General features: G+C 38.9%; 1 protein-coding gene across 4 annotated transcripts; it reads right to left on the reverse strand.

Moving 5' to 3' along the window:
- Positions 1 to 506: 506 nt before the first annotated feature.
- csnk1a1 (casein kinase 1, alpha 1) lies at positions 507 to 23,086 on the reverse strand. Of its 4 annotated transcripts, none has more exons than XM_058063917.1 (11): positions 22,377 to 23,085; positions 21,983 to 22,089; positions 15,440 to 15,566; positions 14,542 to 14,640; positions 9,907 to 9,990; positions 6,662 to 6,801; positions 6,398 to 6,476; positions 6,150 to 6,224; positions 5,570 to 5,676; positions 5,041 to 5,153; positions 507 to 1,244 (listed from the first exon to the last, which is right to left on the reverse strand). In XM_058063917.1, the coding sequence occupies exons 1-11, from the start codon at positions 22,497 to 22,499 to the stop codon at positions 1,237 to 1,239; spliced, it is 1,062 nt and encodes a 353-aa protein (XP_057919900.1). In that variant the 5' UTR covers positions 22,500 to 23,085; the 3' UTR covers positions 507 to 1,236. The 4 variants fall into 4 exon arrangements, with proteins under 4 accessions (XP_057919900.1, XP_057919898.1, XP_057919901.1 ...); XM_058063915.1 differs by having other exon boundaries at positions 5,005 to 5,153; XM_058063918.1 differs by lacking the exon at positions 9,907 to 9,990 and having other exon boundaries at positions 5,005 to 5,153; positions 22,377 to 23,077.
- Positions 23,087 to 24,001: the final 915 nt, after the last annotated feature.

Here is a 24,001-nt window from a genome sequence, read left to right on the forward strand (position 1 = left end):
ACTCCAGTGTTTCCTCAGGGGGGTCCTCCATACTGGGGGCTGTGTCGGGTCTGCTGAGGGGGTGCCATACTTGGGTCCCTTCGACCGGGGTTCCTCCCTTTAATGTGGGGGTCCGCCCGTCTGTCGGAGTCGGGGGGCCCGGGTGCTGGGCCTCCGATGGCACGGCCTGCAGCGACTCCCAGTGTGGACGGCCCCAAAGGTGGCGTTTCCTTGATCCTCAGTGCCATGCCATGTCTCCCTACTGTGTGTGATTGTGTGTGTGGGTCTAGTATGGAGGGTGGGAAGGAGGGGCTTTCTTTTGTTTCTTTGTTTTTTCCTTTTAATTGTGGAAATTGTTTTAATTGTTTACACTTTGTGTTGCATTTCTTTGCAGGAAAAGTGCTATACAAATAAAGTTGATTTGATTTATAAAAAAAAACAGGAAATCAACCCAAAAAAATTGTTCTATGTGTAGTTCTGAAATGCCTTTGGCAAAAACCGCGACATTGTAGGGCATGTTCAAACAATTCAGTTGTGTAATGTTTTTATTTGTATTTCTGAAGAAGACCATGGGTTTTACAACAGATTTAATAATAAGTCAAAGCTCTAAAGAAAGGGAGAGAGCCAGAGTATCAATCTACTACAGACTGTTGCCATCAGCTGTGTATAATGTCAGCAGGCAAACTCCTAACCACCATAGGAAAAAAAACAAAACAAAACATGATTCAATAGCTCACCGTTCCGTAAATAACCAGGGGTTTCTCAGTCAGCTCTTCAGAAACAAAAAAAGGGAGGAGTTTTTAGGTTTTACATGTTGAAACATTTGCTCGGTAAAGCGGAGTGAAATAAGTGAAGGAGGGAAGAGATTCTCGGAGATATTCACACAGAGAAAAAGAAAGGGTCAAGGCTGACTATTTTTTTTTAAATTCAGTTTTGAACAAAACCTTACAAAAAAGCCAACAATGAAAAGGAGGACAGACAGAGGGATAGATGAGAAGGTATGTCAGGTCAGGGTTACAGCCTCCACAGTCAAAGGTCCTTCTATTCCATTCTTCCTTTCTTTCAGAGTGGAGAGTTTTATTATATACACTTACAAATATATAGATTTACACACGTGTCTGCTGTGTTATCTATATATTTCCATTACACAGATAAGATAGAAGGGGGACACAAACTTTCTCTTTGTTGCATGTCTAGGAAAGAGCCTCGTTGTTCCTGGTCGCCAACACTTCTGCAGCTCTGCTCTGAAGAGACTACTCAGAAACCTACGAGCACACACAGACAAGGAACATTAGCACAATTCTCGCCAATTAACGCCAAGGATGAAGGTGGCGGCATGACGCACACCGAGTGACATCACTCGATTCACACAATTCCAAAGTAGCAGGAGGATATCGAATATGGAATAATGTATGCTACTTTTCAGAATCGTTTTCTGTCCAAAGGCCTGAGAGTAGGCCTTTAAAGGGCAGAGGCGGACATCAACCACCGCCCACGTGGATTTTTATTTTGGTGGGCTGGAAAATATATTCCTTAATCACTGCAAAAACTAAAACGCTATAACATCAATTAACTACAGTAAACCTCGGATATATTGGATTCAATTGTTCACACTGGTTTTGTCCGATATAAGCGAAATCCGTTATATGCGTATACCGGAAAATGTCCGTTTTACGCACATATCGGATTTATATCCGGTATATGCGTAAATCTGATTTTATCCGTTATAAAAAGGCACTTCCTTGACTATGTTTCCAATGCAACGCTGCAAACGCTGCAAATGACGTCGTATAGCGGCCTGTCACGATTCGGCGAATCGGAGCGCCACGATGCGGCCATCCGATATATGCTAGGGAAATTTAATGGAAATGCATTGGAACGGGACTGGAGATTTTATCCGAAATAGGCGAAATCCATTATAAAAAATCCGATATATGCAATGAATTTTTATTGGAAATGCATTACAGAAAAATCGGTTCTTTTTTATCTGTCCGTTGTGAGCGAATTTCCGATATATCCGAGTCCGATATATCCGAGGTTTACTGTATAATTCTCTCCTTTGCCAGCAAAAGTAAACCAGTCTCAAATTGGATGGATATATGCATCTACAAGGCATCATTATGCCGCAATCAGCTGAGCTTATTATGGGCTTGCTCAGTAATGCAAGCCCCATAGACTATGGGGCTTGCATTACTGAGCAAGCCCATATTGTTATTCCTTGCGATGTTTAGCTATTATTATATCAATCTTCCCATTTTTGTGCGTGTAATGCGGCCAAAACCGCAAGAAGGACCCCCACACATGTTACACCGCCGGAATCCTGACACTCAGGACCACAGCGGTATTTATTTTTTGGAACATTGTGTAACCATGGCGACGCTATTCACCAAAACGTTCAAAAATGGGCCACTAGATTAGATACACATGTTCTATTTTTAGAACAGCCACATTTCCAGGGAAAACGAGAATTTACAGACTTTTCACAGCCATGTAGCTCAGCCATACGGCCACATAGAAACGTGATTAACGGCTCATTTTTGAGATAAACTTCTCAACTCTCCCTGTGGCTAAATGCTAATTGCTAGCATGTTAGCATTTAAGCTAATTTACTCGTGTCTAAAGGCAAATACACACATGGCATGATGTAGGAAGGTTATAGGACAACCTTGGCACTTTCTAAACTTGAGGCCCTCTTGCTAGGTGCTAGCATGATGACTGTTAGCATGTTAGCATTTTAACTAATTTACTCATTTCTAAAAGGCAAATCGACACATGGCATGATGTGGGGACACTATGGGACTGCATCAACCTTTTCGGTCTTGCTAGGTGCTAGCACGGTAGCCGTTGGCGCACTGGGCCCGAGGTTCACAGCACAGGTGGCAAGCCCATCAAAATTTCCACGGGAATTTTCTAGTTTTTATAACTTCTGTACCCAAGCAAATTAAATAAAAAATTAATTTGAACATTTCAGCAGAATACCCAATTACTACAATATTGTATCGCTGCGGCTTTAAACAAGGCCATGTTACACACCAAAACTACACAAGACGAAAGGATGCATGGACAGGTCTGTCATTTGAAACTTCAAAGATCCTGAGGGCTACCAAAACCAAAAAAATCAAGTGGTAGACCCAAAAAAAAAAAAAAGGTCACCGCCCTGAGCTGGAGGATCATATTGTCGGCTGTCCACCAAGAAACGGGATGATCCTTCCAAATAGGAGGTTGGTACTTGTGGGTTTTAACAACAAAAGTCTTCAAAGGTCTGGTGTCCTGTAACCCAAAAAATTGCAGCACCAAATGGGACATTGAAAGGTGGAGGAACGTTTTATGCTCTGATGGGGAAAAATTACGGTCCTGACGGCTCCCAATGATAAGCAAATCCCACCTGAGATGCTTTCCACGCAGCACAGGGGAGGGGGCGCCATCATGATATGGGGATGCTTTTTCCTTCAAAGGAACAATGGGGCTTCAGGTTGTGGAGGGGTGTCAAATGGCAGCTCATGTGTGATAATGACCTTGTGCCCATTAGGACAACTTTGCAGTTAACCTTAACCTTATGATTAGCTGCATATTTCAGTTTAACGATTGGTTGCTTTATCAAAACATTCTCATTTCTTCTTTTTGCATGAACAATACACCGATGTGACTGACGTTTATGGGAAGATATTGGCACATAAATGGGTCGATTCCTGGAGAAAGATGCATGTAGCGAGCAGGTGCAAAAAAATAAAGCATATTCAATTGACATTACCCTCGCACAGCAAGCAGTAGATTGTCGTGTTGCTAGATGCTTAGCATAACTTACAGCTGACGTGACTCCATCCCGCACCCATGGCGTCCACTCATCGCCATTTGTTGCAAGTCTGTATTAGGTCATCATTAACCGCTTTGATTTCTGTGAGCTCCTGCTTCTTCTGCCAATATATGCCATGTCACACCAACACGGCACCATTAATGAACCCATTAGTCATTTTCCTGTATGTATTTCCTGTGCTTGTAGCATAATACACAGTGTGCAAGTGCAACCCACTTGGCTGTGGGCTTTTTTTCCTGACCACATAAACAACTGGTAAAACAATGGGTGAAATGTGCCCATTGTAGCTTGTTGCTTTGGAGACTTAAGGCCTCAATGATATATGTTTCTGTTTGTGATACAGACCTGCCCACCTTGAAGACATCTTATGAAGTCTAATGTACAAGCATATAAAAGGGTCCAAATGGGTGCAATGTATGAAAAGAGCATACCTGTTTGGTCTGGTGATCATGTGGTGTTTAAACTGATAACAGTGCACATTAGAGGAAGCAAAATTACCAATGGCCTCAAATGGACACACATATTTTCACTATCCATTTCACTATCCATTGTTTTTCTAGTGGGTTGTATGTGTGCCGCAGAACATCCATAGGAGTCGGCGAGTGCGAAATTGACAAACTTGACATTTTGCCCAAGTCTGACAGCGGGCAAAATGCACGAAAGACACCTGATGGCCCTTCGGACAACTTATATGTACTTATTTCTAACTCACAAAGCAACTTACGTCGACCAGTATCCCTCTGTGATTGCTAATGAGACACTATCATGTTGGAAGGGTTCATAATGTTGACAAAGTTCAATGGGAAAACAAAAGTTGAAAAAGAATACAGATAATGGCAAACAGTCAAGAGTTAAGTCATCAGAATGAGTTAGTCAACAGGAGCAGAGAAAGAGAGCCCATTGTCCAGCCCCAACAAAGGAACATGATCTCAGTGCAACAAAGTTAGTAGACAAATTCCCCAAGGACGTCTTTGCTATAGCAAGACTGACCAATTGTGTCACTATCTCATTCCTTTGACTTTTCGCTCTTTTGTGATGGTGATTCTGCTCTAATTTTTCTGTCATTTTTGGTTTTCATTTGGATCTTTTAGAGTTTAAAAGGGGAGATGGGGTGGGGGTTATATCATAGCAATAGCTGTATGTCTATTTACAATGCTGAGACGGAGCAATTGGTGTCTATAAAAAACGTCGCTTGGCTGTTTGCTACTAACCTTTCATGTTAGGCTTGGGTTTGTCAGTTTGCTTGCCTGTGGGGGTTTGTGCCTGTTGGCCCTGGCCCCCGGAGGAGGCCCCCTGCTGTGCTGCTTTCTGTTTCAGCATGGTCCAGTCGAATGTATAGTCATATTGGTGGTTCAGAGTCCTAAAACACAGCATTTTGAACCAGTTTAAGGAAGGAAGGGTTAAAAAAAAAAAAAAACTTGAGTGAAGTTGGCACAAAAGAGAACCAATGCCTTTACTATGATAGCATACAGGTGGTTTTGTCTTTTTGGTTTATTTTATGATCTGTAATTTATTTGATTTAAGAGCTCTTGACATTCCAATTACAGTGTTAAATAGTCTTAAAAAAATAAAGTGTATTGCTTTTGATATGATTTACTAACATTATGCCATATATTATCATTGCATTAATGAAAAAAAATGTCTAAAAATGCAAATAATATAGTTTATCGGCAATAGCAAATTTGTTACCACAACAGACTACATTTGCTGATATTCTTTGGCGTGGTTACCTTTTGAGTCATACTGAAAAAGTATTATTTTCCAAGTGGCACTTACCTGAAGAGGATGCGGAAGAGTTGGCGCAGATACATGTAATCTGGAGCCTCCTCAAAGCGCAGGCCACGGCAATAGTTCAAATACATGGAAAATTCTGCTGGAAAACCCTGGAGGAATGTAATAATACAGTGAGCTGTCCTGATGTGGAGGGAAATGATGTTCAGACATTCAGTGATGTGCACTGAGGTTCATGGCTGATGGAGGTACCTTCTTAGTCAGATTTGTTTTTTAATAAGATGGAAAAAATATGTGGCCTTACTATTTTTAGGATGTGAAGTTCTTCTTACCCTATCTTTCTTCATGAAAAGCTTTGTTACTTTGTTGTAAATGTCTAATCTTTTTGTTATACTTGGCATTATAATCTTCTTTCTTAGCAGTCAAGTCCATTCATTCAGCAGTGCATTAAAATATATTGCATTTAATTTTCATTTAATTTAATATTGCAAATTCAACCATGACTAAAGAACATTAACAATTGCAATCACACAGAAAAAACAAACATCAATTAATATTTTGATGTTATGAGCTTCCCCTGACTGCATATCACTGAAGATGCATGATGCGTGATGCGTGATCTTACCTTACAGAGGATCTCCACAGGTGTGGACATCTTCTTCTCTGAGATTTTCTCATACTTCTGTTTCTTTGTTGCAGCCTGGCAAACACAATATTCAGTGTCACAACAGCATGTCTTGTCCCATAAACAGCATGTGAGCGCCAATATGGCAGAAATAAGAAGTCAGCACCCAAAACTTGTGAACATTAAGCAATGAATCCAGGTCCTTAAACTATACCAAGAGAACATCAAACATCAGTTACTACTCATACCTTCAGTCCTTGCCATGGTAGACTGGTTCTGTTGAAGTACATCAGCACATAGCCTAATGACTCCATGTCATCACGGCGACTGGAAACAACAAATAATTGAAATTTAGCTTACAAACAACACACTCAGCATATGGTCATAAAATGACTAATGCATAGAACGCTATCGGAAACGCTGCAAATGCAGCAGTGCTTTCTTGGAAACTACAAGTTAAGACAAACATTTAAAATTCAAAGTGAAAAACTTGTGTTGGCATATCAACAGACCTCTGTTCAATGCCGAGGTGTGCATTGATGGAGGCATAACGTGCTGTGCCAGTCAAGTTCTTGTCTTCTCTGTAGGGGATGTGCTGTCGTGTTCGGTTATCTCTGTACTTCTTCGCCAATCCAAAGTCAATAAGGAACAACTGTACAGAGAGAGAGAGAAAGAGAGAGAAAATATTTTGTTATTGTTTGTACTTCCACCAGAGGGATTAGAAATAAGCATGCAAAAATTTGTCCACAATATGTTGAAGTTTTTTCTATTAAAATTCCAATAAGGAGTGTACTCTCCTATGCAGATAGATTGGGGCCTCTGAGTGCAATTCTGTCCACTAGGCACTCACAGTATGTTGCACCGCAACAGTATATCACTATTAATCACTTACTAGTATCTGAGAGGTTATAGCATATGCATGTGGTTCAGCCATGCTGCATATTTGGAAGTAATGCTGATAACATCGCAAGACAAATAAGTGGATAAAAACTGTAATGTCTGTTCTCATCCCAACTACAAGCTGCTAACACACAGCTTTATTAAACTATACTATAGCTTTTGCAGCACAAAATGCAAAATATTGTTATTTTCAAACTTAGTTAGCAACAACCTTAAGCAAAATGACCACATCGACCACCCCTGTAAAATGACATCTTCACAATTCTGATTGTGTCAAAGCAAAACTGGTACAATATCTTCATCTACCCATATAATTATCTACCCATTTGTGACATGGAACAATATAAATACAATTTAAATGATAGAATACCGCGGCGAATGTCCCAACGACTGCATTCTGAGAGTACGTCATTTCAATTCCCAACAGTCACCTCAGCTTTCAAACACTTGAAAATAAGCTGAACAATGAAACACGATTTTAAATGTCGTACTAACAAAGTCACATTTGAAGTGAAATAAGACTACCACACAAACTATAGTGTATATTAAAGGAAAATCACCCTTATGTGAAACATGAACACACATCTTTCCCTTTTCTGTGTGTTCTACAGAGAAAAAAGCAGCTACCACGTGGGAGCGAACAATGCACATAACAAGACACACCAATTTCAACCATAAAGCCCTAAAAAAAAAAAACACCAGCAATGTTCTATTTACATAACCGACCTTTATATAAACCAAACTACAACATTAGATTGTAGCAGCTAACACAAACTAATTTTCTGGCATAGTGATGAGGCATAATGATGCAGCACCTGGGAAACAAACATATGAACAAGTATGAATAGACAGCAGAAAAAGTTAGCATGAGGGAGCTAGGAATACATGTATTCTTAGCGTCTTAGAATATGCCTATTTTGACTATATAGCACTCTAAAAAAAAAAACTACAATGTTTTATATACATGCTGTGACTGTGCAGTAACAGGTATATTCATGATGGCTCTCATTTATTTTGTTGCTCTGGCATCAGCGAGCTAGCTAGCTTTTTTTTTTTTTAAACCGTGGTGACATTTTGTCTTTAAAACAAACAATGCGGGTCATTCGCAGATTGTTTTTGCCCCACAAGGAAGTGACTTTAAACAAGTGACTTTAAAATGTCACTTAAGAATGTTGCTCTATGCTCTCTGATTTTGAGAAGTTGTCCGAAAAATATTTGCTTCAACTCGTCGTATTTTAATAACTCTTCAATTCAGACATGATGCCTGTATTTAATGACAAATGAGCACATTGAGTGGAAATGTACTTTGTACTTTGTAAATAAAGTCCTCTTTAAGGACAGATTTGTATAAGATATTAAAAGTATTGTACTCCGTTAAGTGTGCTATTTTGAACAAAAAATATATATTATTGAATAATTAACTGCTAAGGTCTTAGTACTACTCTAAAAAAGGAATCAAATTAGATTCAGGTTTGAGTCAAATAGTACAAACAAACTGCACCTTCCCCAAGCGTATCTGACACATCTGCATATTTCATGTGCTTTTTAAATTGTATTTATTTTTTACCACTGTGCCGTTTCATATGCTGAGCAGAATTTAGTGCTTTGCAAGCCACAGTGCCACCATCCGTAAACAACGCAAAAAAAACATGACAAATCTAGAAGTGAAATGAAACAATACGTGTTATGGTAGTAGAAGCAGAAGCAGCCACATGCAGTGCAAAACCCTTTGTACTGACTATAATGACATCTGATTTACAATGGTGCTAAGACACCTCTGATGATCTTACTGACATACAGGATGATACAATACTGTTTCAGTCAAAAGTGTGTTTGCCACTTTCCTCTCCTCACTCTGTACATCCCCACCCCATCCCTCACTCTGCCCCGCTACCCGCTCTGCACTGGCTGACAAGGCTATGAAAGAAATTTAGTGTGTAAAAAAAAAGATGGTGTGGATTTAAATATCAGATGAGAATATAAATATAACGTATAGAGAATGTTGCAAACTGTTTGCATTAATAAGTGGAAGGCACATGAGATCTCAACCACATCTGCAGACAACATTATTTGCATTGGGTTACCTTTCTTCTGTAATTGCACTGCTAATGCAGTCACTGGACAGTTGTCTGTCAGTAGTCAATTATTCACCACAACACTACGGTGGGAGATTTGTGATCACAATGAAATACTTAAGTTTGGGTGGAATACAACTCTAAAAAAGGTGGATAATCCTCTGTCAAAGGGCACAATTATTAGTAAATTGTGGTTATCAGCCAGCCCCGACCTTTTGACGACTTACAATGTTAAACTTACAATGTTTCAACCTGTATTTCATTTGGTCACTGTGAACCCCAAGATAATTGCGTATAATGAGTCACTCAATTTTAGTTATTTATTTGCTTTCTCATTACATCAGCTATCATCCAATAGTAATATTGTCACAAGATAATACATTGACTGAACTTTAACATTAATCATTCCAAAAAGGTTGTTTCCTTACATTGCAGTGAAAACTGTTGTCTTATGGGCTTAAACTATGGCACCAGGTTTGACATTGTTTTATATAAAAAATAGTAGAGTAGGTGGAATTAATTTACTCGCACGCCCAAAATCGTACAAGGGACTTCCTTTAAGGGTAGGTAAGAGTGCAGCCTTCAGATTTTTACAAGTTAAGAGCTCGTAATGAACATTTATACCGTCTTCTCCCAATGGAATGAAGTGCACACTGGGTGGTTTGGTATAGTAAGTGCAAGATGAGCGCTAATGGTCTGATTCACAAGCCTGTATAGTTAATTATAATTGCAAAGCGACAACTGCTGTTGTGAGGCAGCTGGTGTTGCGGTAAAGGTCACACCTGGTTTAATCCTGAGAAAGATGGGTCCTGAGAAGAGCTAACCGCCAAGCTTCTTTTCCTCTTCCCCACTGATGAGTCTAAACACTAGGGGCAGACAGTAGAGGGGCAGGGGTCAAAAATCACAGCCTCTATCCACCTTTAGTCACAGTTAACATGAGTACAACAGGCACTTCGTGTTGCACCCACGTAGTTTAATACTAATTACTTTTGTACAACAAGCGCCTTTTGTACATTTAAGATTGGACCTACAATCACAAATTCCTTATTTGGGCATTTTTGCGTTGTATGATAAATCTGGCCATCAGTCAAGAAGAATTAATGAGTGATCTTCTGACAAAACGACCATGAAAAAGATCAATATTGCATGAAAAGAGAAAAATCCCCAGAAACAAAATGAAACGTCCAAATCCTGTCTACCAGCAGTTAAAATAGCCAGAGCAAATCCTGTATTTATGATTAGATATTAACTTGTGTTCACGTTTTCACCCAAGGCTTGAATGTAACAAAGTTAACTGGCAAAATGTTTCTACAGCCACACAGGTTGCTGTCATCATACAGACACCACTTTACGAAAATCGTGTATGATGTATCATTTTGCTTTGCCACGTATTTATAAATTGTTAACTACTTAGGGTGAAAAATTTCACCTTTGGTGCGATATTATAAAAAAAAAAATCATTATAAATGAGATTTCCCGGTATACAACTGATGTGCTACAAAAGGATGGATGTCAGCATGTGGTGCTGTTTTCATACTATGTTGATTTGACCACATTAAAGAGATTGCTAAATAGGTTCTGCCAAACAGGGTGCAGTTTGGGACAGCACAATGACACCACAGTGAGTTCCAGGTGGATTTTAGTACCCCTACCTGATAGAGGCAGACCAACATCCACCAGGGAACAATTCAATCCATGTGTGAAACTTATAAATCCCGACAATCCAGCAGGAAATCTCTAACGAGTAGGGTTCGGTGGTATTTTATTCATTTTTTTTTAATACACCAGTATAATTCTACAAATTATATGAAAATGACTTATACTGGTACAAATTATAAAGCCAAGTTGATGGCTGCACGCTGCGGTGGATACATAAGATGAATCCAACGCTGTCATCATGAGAAGGAACGTTCGTGTGGGGAAGTATTTACTCAGCGGACCTCCCGACTGAAACAGGTTGAAATGTTCTGAGCAATTTTTCTTTCTACAAGTGTTGGAAACATCATTTTTGACTTTTTTTTTTTTTTTTTTTTTTTTTAAAAGGAGGTGACTGTATGTCGCAAAGCCATAATGCAATTATCTGGAGATTCTTTAACAGGGCACAGATTTCTCCACAGTACTCTAATGTAGGTGGTCCTCAATTCATGTTTAGACGTACTCTGTATTTTTTTTCCCAGTTGGGAAAATTGGACAGGACGGTTGAGGTGTGCATACAAGTTCGTCCTCGTCACTACTTTCAAAGAAATGCGACAGATTGGTTCATCGGTGTTCATGCGCTCACGTTAATTCTGTTTAAAAGCAAAATATTCACACTGGGTCTGTGGCCTTCCCCTGTGAAACCATCCCTTTTGTGCCTTTATTCATGTTAGCGTATGCTTTTTCACTGGGCTAACTTGCTGCTAGCACTCTATGTATCCACTCACTAGTAGTACAGGGACAATGAGGTAGAATGTGAGTGGAGGGTTCTCTCTCCACTCATTCCACTGTAGCACCAACGCACACAGACAGATGCAGAGTGAACACACTTGTCATCTAAGCCTGTGTGGTGAAGAGGGTGATGCATGTGTGTTTGTTGGCGCTAGAGAGTGTCCACACAGAGTGCTGCAACTGAATGGGGAATGCAAAATGGTGATTTTCCTGAAAGGAGTACCAGTGGATCAGAGTATTCACAAGTGTACCAGCGACCGTCCAGTTATTTTGAGGGTCATGACACACAAACTACAGTGATTTGATGCCATAGCCATGTGAAAATATACTGCAAACATATTGAATAAAACAAGATTGAATACTTTTTTCGTGCCTGCTGCATACAAAACAATGTAAATTTCAGCCTGTTTATGCATCGTCATTTCGACATAAAATATTAGTGACAAGGACAAAAAAAATAAAGTTTAAGTAAGAGTCCCATTTGATTTTCATTGGGATCATATATTCTTTATTGTTTGTTTAAAATCCCTTTAGATTACAAATACAATGTTAGATTCTTGAGAAACTAATTCATGTGCAATATATATATATTTTTTATTGTGACAGGCCTAGATGGGGCAAGTAAATGGGTCAAAGCTCGACTGCTCAGTGTGAGGGATGGCCTGCTCAAGGCAGGACGACAACGTGGAATCGTGCCCAAATCCAGCATAGTACGAAAAGCCTAGGGGAGTGCAGCCTGATCTGAGCAGTCACAGTGAATGTACACTTCACTGGAGTGGTATTAACTCTTTATCATGAGTGGCACACCGGCAACAGTGGCTCCATGGCATGCCATTCATGTATCAAGCTGAGTGACAAGTGTCAGGGATAATGGCATTCCAAGTTTAATTACGAATGTTTATCTCTTGCATTAATCTCATTATCATGTTTCACTTAACACACTTTGGGGGTGTTGGGACCCTCCTCCAGGACCCGTGATAAGAAAACACAAAGGGCTCTGGATTATAACACTTAGGATATATTATTTTAAAAAGGTGAGCATTGTAACATGTATGAGTAAATGCACACGTCTCAATGTTCCTTTGACAGTCTACACTTATATGGACACATAGTCATGTCATGTATTAAAACAGGCTTCTCCTAGATTGTTCTGCAAATTAGATTAAAATAGGTCATTCAAATATTTGACTTCATTCAGCTCCTTGTCTGTTAACACACTCCTTGTCTGCAAATTTAATGTTAGAGTGGCATCATTAGTCCTCCATAGAGACATGCATGCGTAAAAGCCAACTGCCATAAACGATCAATCAGGGTATCTGCACAAATTTCAAGTACAAATATAAATATAAAACCTTTTCTAAACAATGAAATGTAAGATTATATAAGTGCAAAAAAAATATTCAGAGGGTGTGGCGTCATAATCTAATTTGCATAGTCTGTCATGACACTTTTCCCATCAACGGTCATATACTGAGCCCCTTTCATATTTATAATAACATTTACAATAAAAAAAGACTAAAAAGCAGCAGCCGAATAGAGCCCACGTGTTCACAATAACTGCGCGCCAACGTGTTAGTCAAAAAATGCAGTTACAGCCGAGTACAAAACTTATGAACAAGTTGGTTGCACATAACCGGGAAACTTTAACACGATCCAACTCATAGCACACTTGAAACAGCATTACATGGAAAAATTCCCATGAGATGACAAGAAGTCATTAACTAGAACTGAAAAGATGATCAGACCTTGCTTGTGGTGGGTAAAGTCAGGTATAAACGCTTAATTGAGAACCTCGAAACTCTATATTATGCCTCGCTGCCACTACATTATGGATAAAAGCATACCCCAGATGCTTATAAAGTAACCTGCTGTTAAAATTAGTCATAAAATGTATGTATGGTTCATGCCGATATCCGATTAATATCAGTATCAGCTGATATTCAAGACTGCAATATCAGTATACAAAAATCTTGACAAATGCAATAGCATTCAATAAGAACTCAATCAAAAGCAACAATTGGTGGCCTGCAAAGCCCCATCAAAGAAACCACTGCTGCAGCAAAATGTCACTCTTCCTTTGCCTTACTGCAATAGCGTTTGTCGATGTGCAGCTATACTCCTTCCAAACTTCATGTAATGCCAGCATTCTGCAGTGCACATATATATTTGGGAAAGTCAAGACTTGTGACAAAATTTAGGGACGCTAACTGGAATAAACAGGTCGGGAAAAGAAACGTCTTGATGGCCACCGGGAACAGCTGTGAATGTACAAAATACTAGTCATGTGACTATGTAAAAACGCATTGTTAGTTGTTTATTTTCCCCACTGGCAGGTCGGGGCTGTTATTGTGTCAATAAAAACAATGCAATTTGAATATTGAGGAGAATGACATTTTAGACACACACATTTCTACTGGTTGAACCAGAAGGGCCAAGCAGGTAACGACAAAATACAGTATAGAAAGCCTGACCTCACTCTTCACACTTTTGGCCTTGATATGACCAGCCGACCCATTGAAAACATAAGCCCCTTTTTCACCACATAAACTATTCGGAAACTTACCTGGGATTTTGAAAAAAACTGCACTTTTCCACCAACTTTACTCAGACAAATATTATGGGGAAAATTATCCTTTCCCAGAGGGGTCTTTTCAGCAGACAGGAAACTTCAAGTTGGGTTGTGTGCACAAGAATGGCGATTGTCGGAATACGTTCGTACTGTTTAGTTCAGCCAACCACCGAGCATGCAGTTGCAAACCTATTTTTTTATTTTTTACAAATTGATCATTTGGAAAACAGAGCAAAAGAAGAGAAGCTATGAGAAGTGGACGGGCGACTCGTCAAGGTTGGTGGAAAAGGGGCTAATGTGTACTTTGGTGGCTCGAGTCACAAGCCGCAATTTAAAAAATATTTACATTTGGACTGGAGGTTTAAAATGACTACAGTTGAAACACAATCAACTCTTTGGAACACGTTTTTGCGCGTCTTACCTTGTTACAGTGACGGCCGATGCCCATGAGAAAGTTGTCTGGTTTGATATCTCTGTGGATGAAGTTCTTTGTGTGTACATACTCAATTCTGCTGATCATCTGAAATGCAAGGTCAGGAAAAGAGCTTTAGGAAAAAAACTATATTGAGAATGAATTGAATATTAAAATGAGGTTAACCTGTTAATTCATCCTGAAGTGTTGCTCACACTTTATTCAAATAAAATCTGAATGCATGTGCCATTAATGATTGTGTATGCTTGTTTATATCCAAAATTAATTTATACCTGACTCACAAAAACTACAGGAATCTTTGAAATTTCACTATGCACTGTCCAATATGCAGGTATTGATTTCAGTCACTCTGATTGAATTTTTGACGAAAAGGTTACTGAATCAGTTTGAAGTTACTGAATCGTTTTGGATCATATCATGAACCAATTATGTTCTTGAAACGTATCAGCAACCATGAATTGATTTGGTACTAAAGCGCATTGTTACACCCATACTAAGAGGACGAGGAATAGCCAAGCTAAGACAGAGACTTTTTTTTTTAATGTAAAGTAGCAAAAACAAAAGTCCTTAATACTCATTAACAAGACTGGCTGGAATTGCGTTACAGCAAAGAAGATCCAAACAGCTTTGAACAAGAAATTAACAAGTACATTTTAATGAGTCTAAATAGAGAATACTACAACATGTCCAAATAAACAATGCAATACGTTATTGCCTATGTCAGCAGCCAAAGGCTTGTCCTCACCTGGATATCGTTTGGAAATTCTATTATAAAGAATATATCAGATATGTCACAATACAGATTTTAGGCTATATCTTCCATCCCTACCTCTAGCAAAATCATCACCTCAGAAGACTGCATAGAAATGGGATGTGTGTGGGCTACCTGGTCTGCCAACATAAGGACTGTCTTCATGGTGAAACGACGTGAGCAGAAGTTGAACAGGTCCTCAAGGCTGGGGCCAAGCAGGTCCATGACTAGGACGTTGTAATCTTTCTCTTGGCCATACCACCTAAAAGGAGAAGTAATGCGAGTGAGTTTTTGCTTTTTAGCAAACAAGGTCAACATTTTTGCCGATTAGCAAAATTCATGTTTAACACCCAGTTGCTCATTTCACACCAGTTTACATTAGGCAACATCATAATGGTTGTGACTTTTCCACTTTTCCACAAACCTCTCATTTGGGGCTTTGAAAGACTTCTGAGTGTTTCCAACTACCCCAAACTAGTCTTGATAAAAAGAGCTATCCGGCTATGAGACACGTTTTAAGATTCCCTTTGTTCGGTTGAAACAGATTTGCATCATTTCTCATCTGTTAAATTGGACCAATATTCATTCATTCATTCATTCATTTTCTACCGCTTTTTCCAATATGACCCTCAAAATATCACCCTTCTCCGTGAGGATGGCTTTCTGACTGACCAAGACACACCAAAACCGTAACACTTCACTGACTTTAGTAAACCCCACAACACCATCTCTTGTTTTAATAGTCTTGTTTTGTATTTTGCCTACTTAACCTTAGAAGGCCGGATGTACTGTTCAGCTGTTCATTAGGCATCAGTGTAAAAATATACCACTCAGTCATTACTCTCGACAACATTTTCAGGAAAATCCACCATTACAGATTACCAAGAATATTTTACCTGGTTAAGTAAATAATTATGTATGAAATCTAAATTATGCACTCACCTAATAAGCTACCTCTGCTGCACTGTCTGGCAGTATTGCATAGTAAAAAAAAACAAAACAAAAACGCAAAACATCAGTTTGTAGTTTATGTAAGGCTAAAATAAAGTCATGGTGGGGCGGCAAACAAAACATTCAACACAACAAACCTCATTCACTATTTAAGAAACCACCACACTGTAGAATAGGCATCATTTGGAAGCTAAAGCTAGAGGGACAAAGACTCTTTAGTCCGTTAATTACATTTTTGTTTTACTATAAGCACAGTGGCCCCACAATGGCAACTGTCTCCTCTCACCACCCAGTTTTTGTCCATAGATTGTGGAACGCCTATTTGATGGCATCATAGTAACCTTAAAATAAAATCACACTGTATCATGTAATGACCGTTGCGCACAATTATTTATTACTTCTTCAATATTTACTGTAGACCACAAACCACCCGCCTGTCGTCACAACTAACATCTGAATCATTATTAATATCATATGGCGAGTTCAAACCGATTTAAAACAGGGGTACCCAACCACCAGGCCACAGCAAAGTACTACATGGGCAGGGCTCATGGAGGTTTATGAGCAGTGTATCCAAACTTGCAGCACGATTAAAGCAACTTTGAAGAAAAAGGAGAGGTGAGCTATTTGTGTTTTATGTGACTGGCAACATTTAGATTGAAGCAGATCTCCACTCAGTGCGCTCATTTGTCATTAAATACAGACATGTCTGCATTGAACAGTTACAAAAATATGAAGCGTTGAAAGAAATATTCTTTGGGGAACTGCTCAACATCAGCGACATTAACACAACGTGTTTATGTTAAACTATTTAGGCACACAACTAGCCTTTGAAGACAAGATAATTCTTAATGATAACAGCAAGGTTGTTCACTGACATAAGTTAGAACATACTCCATGAACACGATAGCCAGCTCTGAACTTTAAATGCAAAATGTCACTGTGGAAGAATAGTCGCAAGACCAGAGGCTAGGCAGAAAACTAGCTAGCAGCCACCAGAGACGTAGCGTGACACACAGCACACACACACACAACTATTTAGTAGTGCATTCTCTCATGCCCAGCCTCTCCACACTGGCACAAAGAGACTGAATGACTGACAGGAGGGTTCACTCGCCCTGTTCATTCTACTATAGAAACGACGCGTCCAGGTGTTGACTAATGTGCATGGTTTACCCTGTTGTCATCCAGCCTGTTTGGTAGAGAGAGAGAGAGAGAGAGAGAGAGAGATGGAAAACCAACAAGCATGCACATGTCGATATAGTGAGTCTGCAAGTTTGTTATTTATCAGACGGTTAATTGCTTTATTGATTATCGTAGGTCTAGTAACATACAAATTCAAAAACAGCTCTTAAGTCGTCCTGATTTTCTTTAACATTTGGAGAAACTGTGTGATTGGCGTAGGCATGAAAAGTATCAAGGTTTCAAAGTGTTATATTCTAGCCCAGGGGTGGGCAAACTTTTTGACTCGTGGGCCGCATTGATATAACAAAATTTCCGGGGTGGGGGGTGGGGGGGGGCAGACTATATATTTTGCACGTAACAGTCCACCTGGTATTATTGTATCTGTAAAATTGTCATGCAATCTGCTATTATTATTTATTATTTTATATTTAAATATTTTAAAAATAATAAAATATTAAAATAATTAAAATAAAATTAAAATAATAATTATATTATTATTATGTAAAATATGCAAATATAACAATATTATTATATATAATTAATATAATAATTAGCATTAATATAATAAATATAATACTCATAATAGTTATAATAATAATATAATTGTTATTATTTTAATTTTTATTATTATTATGTGCTTGTGTCTCTTTTTTCAGGAGCACTTTGTAAACAACAGACCATGTCAAACAACGAAATTGATACAACCATCAAAAGGTTGGCTCAAGCCATGATGCCAGGTTGTATGTTGAGTTTAAATTAAATACTTTTGAAAGATTGGGCGGGCCGTATTCAAACACTTGGCGGGCCGGATGTGGCCCCCGGGCCGTAGTTTGCCCACCCCTGTTCTGGCCCTTAATTTACGTGTTAACAGAATTGCATCCGGAATCGTAGAATTGGCAAACAAAAGCAGAGTCTTCAGTTAAATGCAAAAATCCCTTATTTATTAATTAACTTACTTTACCTTTTCCAACAATTAGCAGAAGATGAACTGAGAACATATCAAATCTGTCAATTTAATGGCAACGTTAGCACTGCCAACATTTAAATTGCACTTTATTTACCAAGTACATCTCCACTCAGTGTGTTCATTTGTCATTGGTCTGTTTTAATGTGTCCCACCCACTGGCCGCCTCTAGGCACGCTCACTCCACTGTGATTGGTCATACATCCAAAGTGCTTCCTAACTACAAATGAACCCCACTTTCTAATAGTGGCGCTATTAAGATCTAATAGTGGAATTTTATTGCATCCCGTATAAAATAACTTTTAAAACAGTAGCTTTGAGGAAAGAATACATTTCGAGCTATTTACGAATCCTTTTGCAACATTTTACGAATATACCTACTTTGGCACAGCTATGATAGTATCTGTTAGTGTAGCTGCAAGAAGAGAGTTGAAAAAAAGTCACAAAAATGTGAGGTGACAAAAGCTAAACTGGAGGATGTTTTAAATGTGAGGGAGGTGATACGAGTGGAGGAGGGGCAGCAAGACCAGCAGGTTGGACAGGCTCAGGCTAGACTTAGCTTCAACACCAAAAAAGTAATACGAACAATATATATATATATATATTTTTTTTTACATTGGTGTTGAAGAACTGCTTGCTACTTGTTGATGTCAGCGCTAAAGCTGTAGTAATGCTACATTTGATCAACTTTAAAGATTTGTCAGATCAGCCCAAGCAGCTGTTCACCGAGCGGTTCTATTGACGCTCATTGCATTCGGCTTAGCACCAACTTTCAAGCGCCCGCGATCACCAGTTCTGTTTCATAGCACACTTCATACATGGAAGAGATCTGTGTTGACAGTTTAGTGACATGGCGGATATATTTAAAACCCAGCAAAATGGGGAAAAATAGAGCAAGAGGGTATAATGCAACTAGAAAGCTAGAAAAAACAAAGATTTGTCTATAAGCATATGCATAATGTTTTTAATGCAATTTTAAATTAGGAAAATCAAAGGACAGCTGGACAGCCCTGACGTAAATAGACAAAGATAAGAGAAAAACAGTGAGCTGTATTATGTATAAAAAACAGTGGTTAGTTTGATAAAAAAAAAAAAAACATACCTGCATTGTGATTCAGCAATTTTATTCAAATTAAATTAAAAAATGTATGTTAAAATCCCATCTTGTGCATCGTCTTGTCTCGTGACATGCCTACTTATTTACTCCTATTATTCAATTCTCTTCCGCATCTCCACGTAACGAAGGGGTGCTTAAAGCTAACAGCTGCTCCCGAGTGTAAACAGTGTACCACGAGGCAAGCTATGAACGTAACAAGATGACCATCTATCACTACACACTTGCTTTAGGGATCAGCACGGCACCAACAATACGAAAGTAATAAATAAAGCACTATTAAACACTAAAATCGCAGAAGAGGATACAGAGCTGCTGTAACTAGCTTGCGCTCGGGCGATGCCATCCAGTCTATATTGATATGAACGATATGAACGATATGCTTGTTTGTTTTTTAAATCGAAATATCAATATTTTAATATCAATCCATCTCCTAGCCCTAGTGTAACACCAGGTTAATGTATGTCTTATTTGCTGTGATTATAATAACCTATATTGTATAGTAAATGTGATTATATGGGTGTTCTCAGGGCTACAGACTGACTTTATAAAAGTACAGAGGCCCCTAACTTCCAATTTTAGTGGCAAAAGCAGACAATTTAGAGGAGCACACCAAAATCAACTTGCAAAGTAAATACTCACATTTCCTTTGTTTCCCCACTGTATTAGTGATGAATACTATTACCTCCAATACCGCCCTGTGTTCACACACACATTGCCCCCCCCCTTTCTTTAGCGTTTGTCCCCTTTGTTCTCCTTTAGGAGTTAATGTCACTTGGCAAATTACCTCATTTGCACATTACTGTCAACTACTGAGCTGAAGTGTGGAAGAGGAGTCAGCATTGACAACTACTCAATAATAAATTTCAATACTCAAATTTCCAAGAAATAAATAAGGGACACCTTGTTGGCAGTACGAACCAACTTACTTTTTTGTGGGATTTGTGCCTTTCACTGAGTAAGTTGATACCTGTTTTATAGTAATAGTAACACACGGAAAATGCGCCATGTCTCCAGGGCTCGAATAATGGTAAAAACTCTTAGGAAGTTGAATGGGTTTTCTATGCTCCAACTGCAACAACATTCTGTTTATGGGTCTTAAACCAATTAACGACGATAAACGAGGGACAGGAAGTGCCTGTGGGGTCCAGATTTGAGCTTTAATTTGGCTTACGGCTGCAACAGTAGCTTATGTTAGGTATTACTGCGTCTTGTTGTGAGATCATTCAAACCTGCAGTAAAAGTCTATTGTTCTGGCAAAGTCTGGTGCTTGTGTGTCACTGAACATTACAGTAAAGCCTTGGTCACAGCCGGATGTATGATTTTTTTTTTTGGCTGTGCAATATTTGGCATTCGCCAAATTGGTGCATTTTTTGGTTCGCAGAGAACATAGTTGTGGTGATCATTAATGAGTAATATCTGGACATGTATGGAGGATGTACGAAATATCTGGACGTGCGTTGGCCACACTAATTACACATTGGGTGCATGTGTGCACGACACACAATTTTTTATTTTATTTTGCCCAAACCTGACAGAAGCAAAATTTATGAAAGACATTGGCCATACAGGCAACGCACAAAGATGTACGAATTGGGTAATTTTGTCTTGCAACATGGATAAAAAGGAAGCGCCCCGTGGAGTCTTAACATTACTGACATCTAGTGACCACTGTAGAACACGCCGATTATCACAACATCTTTGAGGGTTGTCAGAGTGCCTCATATCTTTTGGTTCAACTTAGGCAAAATAAATAAATATTATTTGCTAAACTATGCATTAGTCTCTACATCAGAAATTCCTTCAGCTATTTTGCATAACTGAGGCACAATTATCAATTCAAACGTTTAAGACATTTATTAAGGAAATGTTAATATATTACAGAAATGTGTTTGAGAAGTTTCTGCACACGGTACAGTGTACTTTACTCACAGAGTACCATTAATTATTATCCAACACACGCAAGCAACATGTTCTATCCACATGAAATGATCCTAAAACGAACACCTGGAGCACCAGTGTGAAAACCCAATGTTTGCGCCACACGGTCCGTCTAATAACATCAAAAAGCAGCGCAGTTGAATGCAATTCTGCTCTTTCTGACGCAGTCCGACACTTAACGACAGGCTCAAGTTCTTGTTTTCCCTGCTGGGCTCCGCCGCCATTTTCTATTCCGAGCAGAGGAAGACATGTTGAGAACAACAAAAGAGGAGCGGCCATTTCCAACACATAGCAAAGCTTTCCTCGCCCGCAACAGCTGCTATTTATACAAAAAAACAACAAAATAATCTTACTGACATGATCACTAATACAACTGCGACTTGATGTTGTGGAATAAATGTATAGTAATTACAAGCGATAACAGGCAGAACGTTGTTAGCGGAGTTGGCTAGGAGAAGAGCGATTACACAACAATAAAACATTAGTTTACAGAAACAAAACATGGAACCAAGAATGCCCTTACCGTATATGTGGAATGCCAACGCCACCTTGTAGTATTTTATACAGTTTACTTTCGTATAACAACTGTGGATGCCTGGCTTTCTGCGACTCCAATTTGACTGCTACCTCCTAAACATAACACACGGAACAGGTGACAGTCAGATTTGTTCTTAGCATGTGTGAAATAAATTCGATGTCATTGTCTACAACACTACAGATTAACTAAAACAAGTTAATTCGTTAGTTGAACACATGGGACTATGGATAATCATGTGTAATACAAAGGAAAGCCACTGTGGATTGGGGAAGGAACCTGACAACATTGTATGTTTAATAGTGTAATTAAATACGTCTAATGAACTGACGTTCTATTTTACGTACACAAATTAGTATACACATTTAGAAAAGCGTATTACCTCTCCATTTGTGACGTTGATGGCCAGATAGATGTCGCCGAAAGACCCCGATCCAATTTTCCGGACAAGCTTGTACTTCCCACCGACAATGAATTCGGCTTTCGAGCCGCTGCTGCTCGCCATAATATCCACCAAATGACAACAGCCACACGATTCACTTCAGGAAATTCAGTTTTGTGGGTAAACTAAACTGGTGAAACATAAATGTAGCCCTGAGTCACTTGGCGTTAGCTACTTCAAAACTATGCTAACGTAATGCGCCAATTGGAAAACAAATGTCAGTCTGTTGACCTTTTTTTAATGCTACCATCCGCAAAAGATCTTCGTTAAAATACGAAATCCTTTAAGAAACACTGTATGACGCGGTAGTAACGACATACAAGTGGATCTATATCGAAAGATCTTGCGGCCTTGCACGACCAGCCAGTAATAGCTAACGTTAGCTAAATGCTAACGCTATCGCGAGGATCGTCGCTGAAAAAAAACGACCTCAAAAGCTTATGGCTGAAACGCCACAATATAATAACGTTCCCGGCGAGAATGTTTTTCTATCCAAACATTTCGGTCCCAAACATCTACTGGACTATCTTCAAGGGTCGCAACCGTTGGTCCACAGCGCAACCCGTTCACTCGGCCATTTTGTCTTCTCTACCCTTTCTCTCAGCTGTTTTCCGCTGCTCAGGTTTGATAGCGCATGGGCCCTTCAGGAACTATGGGAAATATGGACTTCGGTCTCATGGCGGATGTTGATGACAATGATCATATATAGCGCAAGTAGTTCTTAAGCTATATAATTACTATGATATTTAAGCATTGTTAGACACGACAACCAATGTGAAATTATATTAATAAACACGAATAAAATATAAAACTTTACATAGTTTTTAGACAAACCGACAAATAGTCTGCTCTATTTTGCCACGTTTAGACACTGTTAGAAACGTTTATAATCCATCAGTCCATTTTCTATACTGCTCGTCCTCAGTCGGGTCACACGGGTAAGCTGGATCTTATCCCACCTGACTTTGGATCAGAGGAGGGGTACACCCTGGACTGATGACGTTATAATATGAAATATTGTATGTTTAATCACGTTATATCAAAGCTTTGATGCTGTGTTTCCCCAGGCACAATTAAATTGAGAAATAAAGCTATGTAAATAGTATTACAGCAATTTAGTATGACGGACAGGACGAGCGTCATGATTTAATAGCATTAGGCATTCACATAGCACCATCTAGTGCTCATATACTGGAACAACAACAAGGAAGAGTCAGCAAAGTCAAGACTGCCGGGTTGGGCGGGTCGATCCAAATACCGATCATTGTATTCATTGTATAAATATCAGGTCCATATGAGAATGAGGACATCTACATTTTTCAGTTCTCTTGGAAAATTACTTGATTTCACTCAAACAATTGTATTGTTTTCTTTAGTGATTGTTTTTATTTAGTTTTAAGGTATTTTTAAATACATTTATTGTGCTTGTTTCCCATTATGATGGACTATTAGTAATAACGTTGTCCAGAATTCCTATTCTAACAATTTCTACAAAATTTCAATTTTTTTTTTAACAAATTGAATATTTTTTATAGTTTCATTGAGCATACAAAACCTGTCTACAA

This window comes from Doryrhamphus excisus, chromosome 23, assembly GCF_030265055.1.
Source record: "Doryrhamphus excisus isolate RoL2022-K1 chromosome 23, RoL_Dexc_1.0, whole genome shotgun sequence".
NCBI lineage: Eukaryota > Metazoa > Chordata > Actinopteri > Syngnathiformes > Syngnathidae > Doryrhamphus > Doryrhamphus excisus.

What these genes read in the sequence shown, in the direction of transcription:
- csnk1a1 (XM_058063915.1), bottom strand. Translation starts at nt 22,499, where the DNA reads ATGGCGAGCAGCAGCGGCTCGAAAGCCGAATTCATTGTCGGTGGGAAG. An exon ending in TCAACGTCACAAATGGAGAG is followed by an intron (nt 22,090 to 22,376) that starts GTAATACGCTTT and finishes TGTTATGTTTAG; the next exon opens with GAGGTAGCAGTCAAATTGGA. An exon ending in CACCTCGGCATTGAACAGAG is followed by an intron (nt 6,477 to 6,661) that starts GTCTGTTGATAT and finishes TGTTGTTTCCAG; the next exon opens with TCGCCGTGATGACATGGAGT.